Source organism: Ptychodera flava (assembly GCF_041260155.1).
Source record: "Ptychodera flava strain L36383 chromosome 23 unlocalized genomic scaffold, AS_Pfla_20210202 Scaffold_24__1_contigs__length_23054250_pilon, whole genome shotgun sequence".
NCBI lineage: Eukaryota > Metazoa > Hemichordata > Enteropneusta > Ptychoderidae > Ptychodera > Ptychodera flava.
In genome coordinates, this window is record NW_027248278.1 from 22,323,581 (window position 1) to 22,336,061 (window position 12,481).

A 12,481-nucleotide genomic window follows, 5' to 3' on the forward strand; every position below is an offset into this window, starting at 1 on the left:
AATTCCAATATGTTGAAGGAGGTCTACTGCAATGCTTTCAAGAGAAAACAAAGACGGATTGTAAATACAAATGCTCTATAACTGAAATGGTGTGGAAAAATAACACTACTTGCACTTGATGAAATCTTTCATTTTATAGTTTGATATAAAAAAGGAAGAATAGCAGAAGGCAATCTGTGTAGTAAAGGTGAATATTAATTGTCACTCTACGTTCTTCTCTTCCTTAAAGAGTAATACATTACACATCAAACAAAGAACAGATGTGTGAAAGATTCATAGGAATCTTATTTTTTTTCTTCTAGGCTATATACAGAAGATCCCACTGATGGTGAAAGGGCTGATCTTTTCAAACTTTAACTCTACGTGCACATCTGTCACAATATATAATTAAATGTGTAAATTTAATAAATACAAATGTTCACCGGTCATAAAACAGATGCACATTACGATAATGATCCGAACAAACACAGAAAAGCGACTAAATAACAATTTTAATACTAGCACAAAGTGCATTCGATAATAAAAACAGTGCATATTAGGTTCAAAATTAAATCAAGCTCATTTATACGACAAAATAATGTTTAATTAACTAGCTTTTTTGATTAACAATATATTTATATATGTTTATTTGTTAAAATTGTGGTGTCTTAAGTAAAATATCCATGTTAGCGACTGCCAGATGTATGCTCCTCCACTCAAGGCATTAAAACACCAAGGACTCTCTGTTCAAGAGTTAAACATATACAACCAAAGTTGAACGGTTAATGTTGTAATTTTTGACTCTTTTTGACAATGTAATATAATGGAACAATGGCAGACTGAAAGTTTACGTTCAGATAATATTACGTCAGAACTCAATAAAACTAAATTGAAAAAAATGGCAAACCATTCTGAAGTTCTACCGAGAATTAGTAAAATTTGTTCAAAAGTTTGCATTTTGTGTGAAGTACAAAAAAGCAGTCTCTCGAAATTAAAGTGCTCTATCATAGATGCAAAGACAAATTTACTGGACAAAATGTTTGATATTCGCCTAGCATATTTATGTATATTGACATATATGGAACACAATATTAATTGCATACGCAACGTATATCTTTGTATATGGAACATTCCAATACGTTGATATGCGTAGCGTATTTCTATGCAGATCATGAGTATACGTAATGCAGATCTTTGCACACTAAGTGTAAACTATAGTTTTGCATTTTATTAGGATACGTACGTGTATACTTAACGTATTTGACACATGTACAGAATCAGTATATGTGTATATATTGTTGTATATCAAGCATTTTGCCAAGTTTAAATATGAAAAAACAGTATTTGCCTTAGTAGAATTTTGCATAAACATTATGATAGGTTTTATTGAAGGTTATGATTATTAGATGAAATTTTGTTGACTTGTACCAGCACGATGAGTAAAAAGTAAAGAAGGAAATAATCACTCCCAAAGCTAACACTTACTTCAAATCAAACAGCTATGGTGCGTTCATCCCGTAGTGGGGTAAGCAGAATCAGCCTATGGTTTGGCTTTCCGATAGAATTTCCGCCTTTTATCAATGATTAAGAACGATGTGTCATCAACTTATTGACAAGATGTGACAGTCTGATTATTGCCTTTGAGTTCAGGGTGTAAGGTAAGGTATTCACCACTGATTTGTATTTCGTATTATATCCATAAAATGTAGTAAAATAATATTGTCCACAAATTATATCGGGTCAACCGAAGCAAAGTAATCGGTGCCAGACAGATTAAAATATTTGAACTTGCGAAAGGTCTTCCGTAAGGGTTATATCAGAGTTAAAGACTACAAGATGGTAGCATACCTACTGCTAAGTGTTTTACGATTTCTATTAGAATCATAAATGTGAAACACATTTTCATATTTCATATTTTCAATGAGGTATGTGAAATCGATAAATGTCTTTGAACGTTGTATTTTGTTTTATAAAATACAAAGGCTTCTTGATTATTTAGGACAAAAAGTTCCGATTATATATATATATATATATATATATATATATATATATAATAACATAAAATAACAAAATACTTCAAGTACAAAGTAATAATATCTGTCACACCAATATCCACAAAGAAACGACAGGTTTTTCAGCTCTGCACTCTCATTTTAATTGACCACGCCCACAAGTTTTTTCAGATCTGCGTACTTTTCCTTTTACAAGATTTTGATGTTCATCTCTGCTAAAGTCCCTCAGAGATTGGTATGGGCGTTTGGGTTTAATATCGGCCACAGCGTATTCGGAAGTGTCTTTCTTATCACTGCGTTTGTGTCTTGATATAGTTTGACCTGAAAATATTAAGGCATAGATAGATCATGGCATATTCAAAAGATCGATGCCCTGGACGTGCACAAGAATTGAATTGGCTTAGCACTCATATTCAGTAGGCAATCGGTCAAATTTCAAAGTGGCTACATATTTTCTATTCTTACATATATTTTTACAAAAATCCAATTTTATTATCTATTACAACAACAATACTATTTTCATCCACTGATTTCATGCACTTGACGTTTGGTTATAAAGCCTTTAACATCGAACATTTCTAACAAGCGCATTTTACATGAACTTTCATAATAGTTTAGTAAACGAAAGTATGGTAAATTTATAGGAATTGTGGCTTATATTCATACAGGGTCGTTTGCTTTGAATTGTCAGCATAATCAGGCGAATATTGTTAGTAAGTTTCAAGAAGAGAATATATTTAACAAAAGCTGTTAATCGGATATTTGAAACCAATGCACTATGATCTACCCGACCTCTTTGTCAGTCTACATTGAGCTTGCATTACATGTGTACGCTATGTAATTTGAAATGCAACTGCTAAACTGATTGAAACATTTTCAATCTGATCGAAATGGATTGTCGTGCTGTCAACTGCAACATTTCTCATAAGATTATTTGTGTCACTTTAATAATGCAAAATTTGAAGAATTATCGAGAGTGCAAGCTACTTATGGTGCTCGTATTTTGCATTTTTGATTGATAAAGATGTAGATCTTTAGCTGAAGAGTGCATTTGAAAATGCAAAGGGCAAAGAGAGCGGAAAGTCTTTCTCATCTTACATTCAAATCGTTGCGGGTCATTGATTTCATCGTAAATGCCGACATGCTCATCAGGCCTCCGCTCATTCCGTTTATTTAGAACTTGATAATCATCCCTGCTGAAGTCCCTCAGAGATTGGTATTGACGTCCGATTTTAGCGTTAGCCACTGCGTATTCGAAAGGGTCATTACAATAAGTGTGTTCATTCCTTGGCATTATTGCACCTGGAAGTAATAAGGCATAAATGTATTTTGGTGTGTTTCATGATAATGGTGAATTATAAGCTTGGAAAATATACCCTCCTATTGTTTTAAAACAGAGATTGATTCAGCATCGTGTACATTAATGTTGTTTGTAAAGACTTAGTTTTGATGAGTTTTCAAGTAAGCAATCTCATAGAATCTTAAAATCTTACAAATATCGATAGTCCAAGTCAGTAGAAGTATTTTTGAACATTGTCTATGAAGGGCATGTTTGAGAAGCAGATTGAAATTTAAAAGATTTAATCTTGAAGAGTAATTTTGAAAATCAAAATGCAATTTAGCGACTAAAAAGGCATATGAATACACTTTATCTTACGATTAAATTGAGAGTCATCGCTGTGATCGGTCCTTTCAACAAGTTCACCAGGTTTATTGTGTTCTCCTTTGATAATACTTTGACCTTCACTCCTGCAGAAGTCGCCTAGAGATTTGTATGAACGTCTGATACTATCGTTCGTTACAGCAACTTCTGTAGAGCTATAATTGTTACCGTCTTCACCATCTGAAACGAGAGCAGGCATACTGTTACAGCTTTCAAAATAATACGAGTGTTGGACAATAGAGAATGACAAAACTGTATTATGTAATGTATAAATCAGTAAGCGTTTGAAAAGTTATTGTTTTTTTGTCAAGTGTGGTGTATGTAAACTTGTAGAAAACTGTAGAGTTACTGTTTTTCCCAGTCTTGAGATTTACCTAGACGGATTGCAATTGGCTTACTCTTGTCTCTCTGTCTCATCTGAGTGATGTCTTTAATTGCGCCATCTGGGTTCTGCTGGTTATACCTGAGAGAGAGAGAGAGAGAGAGAGAGAGAGAGAGAGAGAGAGAGAGAGAGAGATATTTATCATTTTATGTCTTGAGACGGTAAATCATGAAAACAATCGTCGACAGTTGCTGGCGTCTAGCTACAGAATATTACGTAAATAGCAAATTGCACGGAGTAGAGAAATAGAACTGAAAGGCTAGTTAGGAAAACGATATAACGGCAGGAATAATGTGAATTATCACATGCAAAGCCGATTTTTTCATCTCTTTACAAAAAATACTGGATTGATCGTCTGGTCGTTCTACATAACGACAGCCCGTGTCTATGATATCAATTTTGGCGCGTCCATCTTCTATATTTTCGTCCATGTGAAAAAATTACACGGCGGTCGATATTTCTTCCGGGATTGATATCTGTGTTCCTGAAATTCGTCAGACCTTTTAGAGTCTGACAAAATAAATAAATTTGACATTTTCTTCCTTGGGTTTTTGCTTTTTAGCCAACATGGAGGTTTGTACTTGTGTATCTAGACTCAACGGTCGCCTAGACTTTTGACGTACAAGAGTACTTTCATGCCGCTAGTAACCTTCGTATATTCGAAAGGAATTACGTAAATAATTTTCAGAAAAAAAGAACGCGAGGATGGTGGCATTACCGTAGGTTTCGTAATCGTGCAATCGGAGTTTTGCGCGGCCGGCTTGATTGATGATACGGCGTCCTAGTTGTTGAGATTTAAATGATTTCTACGTTCTTAAAAAATAACATGACTTTGTCTGAGGTAAATTTCTATATGCTATCTATGAATTTTTGTATAGTTTCGCGGAAGGTATCTGTTGACCGAATATCGCTTTGCATTAGCACGTCCACGAACGTAAGTGCCATGTTCTTCGCTCATGCCTGTAAAACAAATAGACAACATGTCCATCCCGTATCGATATTATTCTATATGTTGGTCAAAAATTTAAATGCAGAATCGTTACTGAAAAATCCTAGCAATTAGCAAAAGCACGAATTCTTGGCCTGTGCATATGATACGTACATTATTCCCTAATATTCTTTTCATTCAGCTCGGAAGGTACTCATGGTGTCACCACACTTCGACTAGTTTTGACACGTTCATCGCATTGCCCTTCGCTGAACGGAGATAAAGATGCTGAATACTATCAAAATAATAAAGATAAGAAACAACCAACCACCAAAATCAACCGCACAGTGAAATTAGACTGTTTGATAGAATAAAATGTAATATATTTACTTTAACTCTGTGCTCAAATATAATTTTTCAGAAAACCTCTAGGGTTGCAGACACAAAAAGGATATTAACTACCAACATTGTTCACATCTTGCACCGACACAATCACAAGTAATATCACACAATGACAGAAAAATTATAAAGTTATTTAATTATATCTCTTACTCACCTTAATTTCCGGTTTTTCGATCGATATCGTGTGCATATCCATGAAGCCGGAATGGCAGCAAAGAACACGAAAAAACATACGGATAGCAAAATTATTATAAGCGTATGCTGGCCTGTTAAAAAGATTGATACGGACATTTTTCAATTAAAGCTGTCAAATGAATGCGTTCATTTTAAAATACATGATACAATGAATAACTTGTTTTATGTAGTATTCCTTTCATTGTGGTAGTTCTTATATTGACTTTCTCACAGCACACTTCATGGTACGTTGATAATGAACACCAGGAGAAGGGTTTTCGCAAAAGAAAATGTAATGTATTACTGTAGTCTCACATCTAGCGGTCTTAAAAGCAAATTATTAGACTTCAAATGTCTCAATTGTTAGCTGGTCTACAGCTCATATCGATATTTGGTACTTTGTAAATATAGAGTAAAATAAGTTAGCTTCATCTTATTTTTATGAAATCAAACATCCCCCCCTGGAGGCACAGAAAACGGACAAATTGTATTATTATTTTTGCTGATCTGCACAATTTTGAAATAAAATATAAAATTTTCACGATCAATTTTGTGATTTTCGAAAGTTACAAATAGAGAATGGCGGCTATTTGAAATCGTTTACTATCGGTAAATTAGGAATAAAATCTATTATCAGTACCTATCGTTCGCTTTGTTCTGAATGAGAGAGAATATTGTACATCTATTGGCAAGTAAGAAACGTTCCAAAAATCATTGTTTGTGATCAAAATTGCTTAATTTAGAATGTGCCTAGGGTTCTGATTCACTCTGAATTTTATTTTACAAAATGTTGCCGCCCGTCTGACTTGTTGGCTTATTATGAAAGTTTTGGACTGAAAGGAGTTTTCAATCTTTTGTAAGTTTGTTTTTTTCTCCATAATAAGTAAACAGGTGTTCTATACATTCTCATATACGCGTATTTTAGAAAATTTATTTTAAAAATTCAATTTCTGCAAAGTGAATTTAAATATTGCTCTAGATTATGAAGGAAAATGGCTTAAGATTACCTTTTAGGAAATTGTACTAAAAGTTTACGATATTCTCTATCCAATAGCGTATAATATCAAAACTGTCAACTGTCTCTCAGACTTGTATGCGAAACAAAATAAAATGTAGCACTTTAAAAACCTGACATCAAACTACCTCAACATACCTATAATATATCCTTTGTGCGGATCACAGGATCCATCAGTGCAGTGTTCCCGACACCTGTGAATATATAGGATTCAAGTATAATTATGCATGCAACATTCAAAGAAACGTATAAAAATGTTTACACTATTTTCATTATCGATCAACTTAAATGTAAACGAGCACGTGGTCCTAATTTAAGATGATCGGATCATCCTTGTACCCAATCTGACTGTCTGTACGTCTCTCTGTCCGTCCGTCCATCCGTCTGTCTGCGTTTGTGTCTGTCTATCTGTCTGTCTCCCTGTCTGAATTTCTGTCTCTGTCTCTGTCTGTCTCTGTCTCTGGCTGTCTGTCCATATCTCTCTCCGTCATTCCGTCACTCTCTGACAAAGGTCTTTCAGAGAAGTATCGTGTAATCTAGATTTAATAATGTACATAATTAGCGAAATTGTCGGATTGTTAGTTTTTATCTCAGCCAGATATCCAGTTTTAGCTAAAATAACTGTTCGGGAAGGTAATCATATAATATCCAAAAAATCATAATGCTACATTTGTATTTGTTATATTTATGATGACTTTATTTTATCAAGGCAAAAATATGTGCGTTAAATGAAAAAAATAATTCAAACAATGCTGCATGTTCTTGGGGAAACACCATTACAGCAAACGCAGTCAGCAATGAGACAGATTAGCAGATTTGTAACTTATAATGTGTTTACCTAATGCTCTATTCAGTGAGAGATCGAAAACTAAATAGCACTAAATAATACTCAGAAAACAGTCAATACAAATACATGACAGCCGTGAAACGCATAGATCGTAACCTCTCTAATGTTAGAATTTGTACTGAAGACGTGGCTGCTTTGTTTTACATTTATGCTCTTGGAAATTTTGAAATTATTTCAACTGACATTTTTTTCTGTAGTATCGAAGAGCAAATTTCTGGACCTCAGAGGTGTAAGATTGCTGTTCTTATGTCATCTTGTCAGGATTATTTATTTCTAATATGTTATTCTATTTCAGTGAAAAAAGTTTCGCAGAACCCAATCACAAAGTTTTAACATGAATTATGCAAAATCAACATGGAAAATCGATCGACCTTATAGCTTACCATAATGATAGCAATTCCGAACCCTTTATAAATACTTCACAGATTTCATACATTGTTTTCATGCATATGTCTGTGTCGTGTGTTCGACGCATCATTGTCGATACTATTTGATTGGTGCTGGCTTACCTTTCTGTACAGATGCACTTCCCATTCACATCAGTACAATTTATTTCGTTACCATTTTGAGGCAGGGAAAACTCACAGTTCGTCCCTGTCCATCCTGTCACACACAATATACAGTAACCGGTGTCCTTTTTGCATTCCAAACAGTTCTCAGGACATATTTGGTCACATGATTGTCCAAAGTAACCTGGGTGACATGAACATTCTCCTGTCTCATGATTACATCGTTCAAAACTTTCGCAAGAACATTTCTCAGAGCAGTTGTATCCATAGTAACCAGTCTCACACGGCTGATCACATCGATCACCATGCCAACCAGGTGTACAGTTGCATGTTTTGTCCTGAGGCCTACAATCATTTCCGTTGTAACAGTGTAGACACTTATCTTCACATAATTCATATATTTTGCCACCAGATTCATAACTGTTACAATCTGTACAGTCTCTTCCTCGCCAGGTGGACGGACATACACATACATTTGGATTTGCCTCACTACATTCCCCTCCATTGAAACAATGACATTGATGTTTACATTTTTCCCCATAGAAACCAGGATGACATTTACACGAGCCGTCAGCTATGTCACAGAGCATATCAGTAGGGCATTTACAAACTCCACGGCAGTTAACACCCCAAGTTCCACTTTTACACTCACACCCGGTGACAGAATTACAGACAATACCATCTGGACATGAACACTTGTTTTCACAGATGTTGCCGTAGTAACCCCCTTTACACGTACAAGACTTGAATATGTCATTATCGTGGTTACATGTACCGCCATTTTGACATGGACACGTAAATGTACATTTTCCACCATAATATGATTGAGGGCATTCACACGACCCTTCTGTTTTATTACAAATTCCTCCATTTTGACACATACAGTCACGCCGGCAGTCTTTGCCATAACGACCATCGTAGCACTCTGAAAAAAATATTTATTATATTTTACTGAAATGAAATACACACATCGATAAAGACCTTTACTTTGGCAAAGTCTAGTCTAAGGAGAAAAAAACGGTCAAGATAGATTAGAATTAGAAAGAAGAAAGTAGACAAAAAGTGAAAACTGTAGTTAATCTACAACATAATATTTGAGAAAATAAACGAGTCATTTATTTAGTTACCATTAAAATGGTGACAGCGTGTGAAATATAATATTTGTGTTCTTCAAGTTGAACGAAGTTTTGGAACTGTAAGGAGTCACCAAAGTTTATGTTACGACTTCTCAAAAAACGAAGCTAAGGATGCAAGTATTTCCTATGCAGGTAAATGTCCTACTCAAAAAACACATCCTTAAGGTATTGAAAGAAAATAGATCAAAACATCTATGTTATAGGCGATATATTTATAACCACTCGGACGGGTCTAAACTGCTATAGATTGTTTCACAGTTAGAGCATCAGATCTCTGAATTTTCGAGATCACTGTACCGGTATAATTTAACATTATGTAACATGGCTATCGTAATTTGCTAACACTTAGTCACATGGCAAAACTCAAAATTGACGACTCTTCTTGGAAGGGAACGCGAAAGGCTCATGGCTAAATCCAGCTGAATTAGCGACAGTTTATAGTCTCGCAATTGACAAGAGATTCTGACGACAAGTTCAAACAGCGATATCCTCATCTATGGATTTTTTTTTGATTTTCGATATTTACGCATATCGATCTGAAATTAAGCCGTTCAAAAGCAGAAGTTTTTGTTCCGTGCAATAAATTCAACAACTCATCATGATGGTGTTCATGAAAGTACTACTGATTATATCATCGCATTTGACGTATCAAATCTATTAGTGTCACTAACACCATTACATGACCAGACGACAAATGCTAATCTTGCTATTAAAGCTTGCTGATACCATGTTTCTATTTATCATATAATACTACCATGTTGATGGTGCACATATAAGCGATCGAATAGGTCGACACGTGGAACAGCCGTGCTACATTTGAGGTGGAATACGTGCGAGCTCTCAGCCAGAGACAAAAGGTCGCGATCGCTCGTCCATATTATTTCGTTTACTGTTCAAAACATCATTACGCATGGTTTATTTCTTAAATATACCCAATGACGATTTCAACGCTTGACTACTTACCAATACACATCGAATTATTGAGAAAGTATCCATCACAGCATCTGTATACCCTATGACGAAGTAATAATGAACACATGATAAAACAATATTTACTGGATGATAAACAATGTAATAATGTAAAATTACTCACAAAAATACTGTTTTTTCATTAGGTTCATCGCACAACTGAAAAAACCAACACAATTGTGAGGACAATACCGTATCATTATATATGCGAGGACATTAATCTCTTTATTATATAAATAATTAACAAACTATTATCCACATTTTAAAGTCGAGTTTACGAGCAACCGGGTCAAAGTACAGTTTCAGAATATCATAATCTTATAGTTAGTTGGCGGCAACGGCGCGTGTAATCTAGATACCCGTCCAAAGCGTCAGTGAAAAATTGCAGTTCAACAGACATATTGATACATTGTCATAGGTCTTGTCTGGTTTTCTAACACTGGTGGTGAAGTATACATATTTTATCAAAAAATGAAAGAATGTCAGATTTTCCAGTGTTTGTTTAACACGGCTTTTAGGCCAAAAGTCAAAGAGCGTCCAACAACACCTTAACTTATTCGACCCCTCCTCGCTATTATCTTACCCGGCGTTTACGGAGAGCAAGATTTACTGCACGATAGAACTTAATAGGTTACTGAAGCATGTGTATTACAATTCTGCTTTATATGCTGGATATGTTCGTTGCTTGTCCGATTGGCGCTATGTTCTTTAAGTGTCTGAAATACTTACGGTCTTTCTCCTAGGTGATAAGCAAAGCAAGCATGAGGATCATCCTGCTTCACACCGGCAAGCTGCGTATTTGAATATCCACAGCAGAGGATAAACACAAGTAGATGTGGAAAGGATACACGGAAAGCATGTCCTGATTTCATACTTGGAGCTTTGAACTTCCGAGCAACGCCAACGATGACTTAACTTTGCGTGTAACGTGTAGCAAGAAGGGTGAAGTCCAACAACCCTGAACAATCCTGAATATGAGAGACAATCTGTAACTGCACGTCTGCCAAATGATATTCACCCAGACCTTGGTGAATTCTGAATCGTTCAGGATTACCTTTGATGTTCCTCCATTAGTAAGTCTGAACTGAAACAGTTGTCGTCCCTTTTCGTGGTCAATTTTGGTTTCGAATGGTCAAAGTTCAACGAGGAAACGAAAAAGAATTGCAGAACAATTGAAACCTCACAATTATATATTCGTTTGGTGTTCCCTTGCAATGAAAGTCCAGCAAACAATGCAGTCAGTTGTATACTCTACTACGGAAAGAATAAGATTTTTACAACGTTTGGAATACTTCGATTTTGTCAACAATATTCTGGTTTACCTAAACTCGGTCACTGAAAAATGACGTGGAAACACACTTTGACTCAATTGGCCGGCTGTAGCTGTTACCTCAGCTTTCCTACGAAACTGTTGTATACTCGTGCATTAATTTATCGGTGGAATGTTTTCCATCATGTGGTGGCGTACTTCACGTAGGTTCAACATATAATGACGAAACAAATGAATAGGCATATATGACAGAAATGCTTGTACTTCTTGTGATAATACCAATTAAAAGACATCAAAATATGAGTTTTTGCAACATTTGTAATGAAGACAACCAACACGAGCTAGAGAAATTATTAAGCACTGGTATCAAAACTATAAAGCAATGATCCGAACTTGCCAAAGGGATGGAGTGAATGAGGTCGTGACAAATTGTATGGGAAGTTTTACGTAGATGTTAATATCAAGAAAAATATTGACCACAAAATTGCTCTTCTTTATTTGTTTATGTATCTATAATAAAACAGAAGAACAGACAGCGACTTCGAGAACCGGTAGGTCCAGAGAAACGGACTCACTTTCACAGAATGGTGAGTTTGAGACTCCAACATGACGTTGTGCCCCTGAACAAGACTCTTTATTTCTTATTGCTCAAATGGGAAATGGGTGATGGGGTACTTCATTCTGTAATTGGGTGTACGCTTGTTGGATGATGGATAAATAAAATACAGAGAAACGAACAGGACAAAGAAAAATGACATGCTAATTACAGGGCTCGAAATTAGCGGTAGTCCCGCGTCCACAGACTACCAACTTTTCCTTGGGGCTACCGATGTCCATGAAATGGTAGCCCACATGGACTACCATAGCCTGGGACATGAAATTCAGTCAGTACCTGGCGTGCCATTTCCGGTCTTTCACTTTGGACGAGCTAAATGCAGTCGAACCCTAGCTGGACACAGTAAGGCCAGACCGTAACTTTGTTTTACAAATCACAAAGACGAACCCTGCGACCTTTGCAAGAAAGTTTCAATATCTCACCGATGTACTTGGATAACAGACACAGGAAATGATGGCCAATGAAAACGTATTCTCATTGCATTTTGATCAAATGGTATCAATCACAAACTCGTTCCTGCTACAGAAAGCCCATGGTCTGTTTTAGCCTCGCTGAGAAGGTGGTGGTCATTGACATGAA

At 35.7% G+C, this 12,481-nt stretch overlaps 2 protein-coding genes across 2 annotated transcripts; both read right to left on the reverse strand.

Annotated features, from left to right (window-relative positions):
• Positions 1–2,110: 2,110 nt before the first annotated feature.
• LOC139124461 (uncharacterized) lies at positions 2,111–4,136 on the reverse strand. The gene is made up of 4 exons (XM_070690601.1): positions 4,053–4,136; positions 3,649–3,834; positions 3,090–3,293; positions 2,111–2,312 (listed from the first exon to the last, which is right to left on the reverse strand). The coding sequence occupies exons 1-4, from the start codon at positions 4,069–4,071 to the stop codon at positions 2,128–2,130; spliced, it is 594 nt and encodes a 197-aa protein (XP_070546702.1). The 5' UTR covers positions 4,072–4,136; the 3' UTR covers positions 2,111–2,127.
• A 2,543-nt stretch (positions 4,137–6,679) lies between these two features.
• Positions 6,680–11,094, reverse strand: LOC139124733 (multiple epidermal growth factor-like domains protein 10). Its single transcript, XM_070690848.1, has 4 exons — positions 10,746–11,094; positions 10,011–10,060; positions 7,912–8,836; positions 6,680–6,749 (listed from the first exon to the last, which is right to left on the reverse strand). The coding sequence occupies exons 1-4, from the start codon at positions 10,886–10,888 to the stop codon at positions 6,680–6,682; spliced, it is 1,188 nt and encodes a 395-aa protein (XP_070546949.1). The 5' UTR covers positions 10,889–11,094.
• Between the last annotated feature and the right edge of the window lie 1,387 nt (positions 11,095–12,481).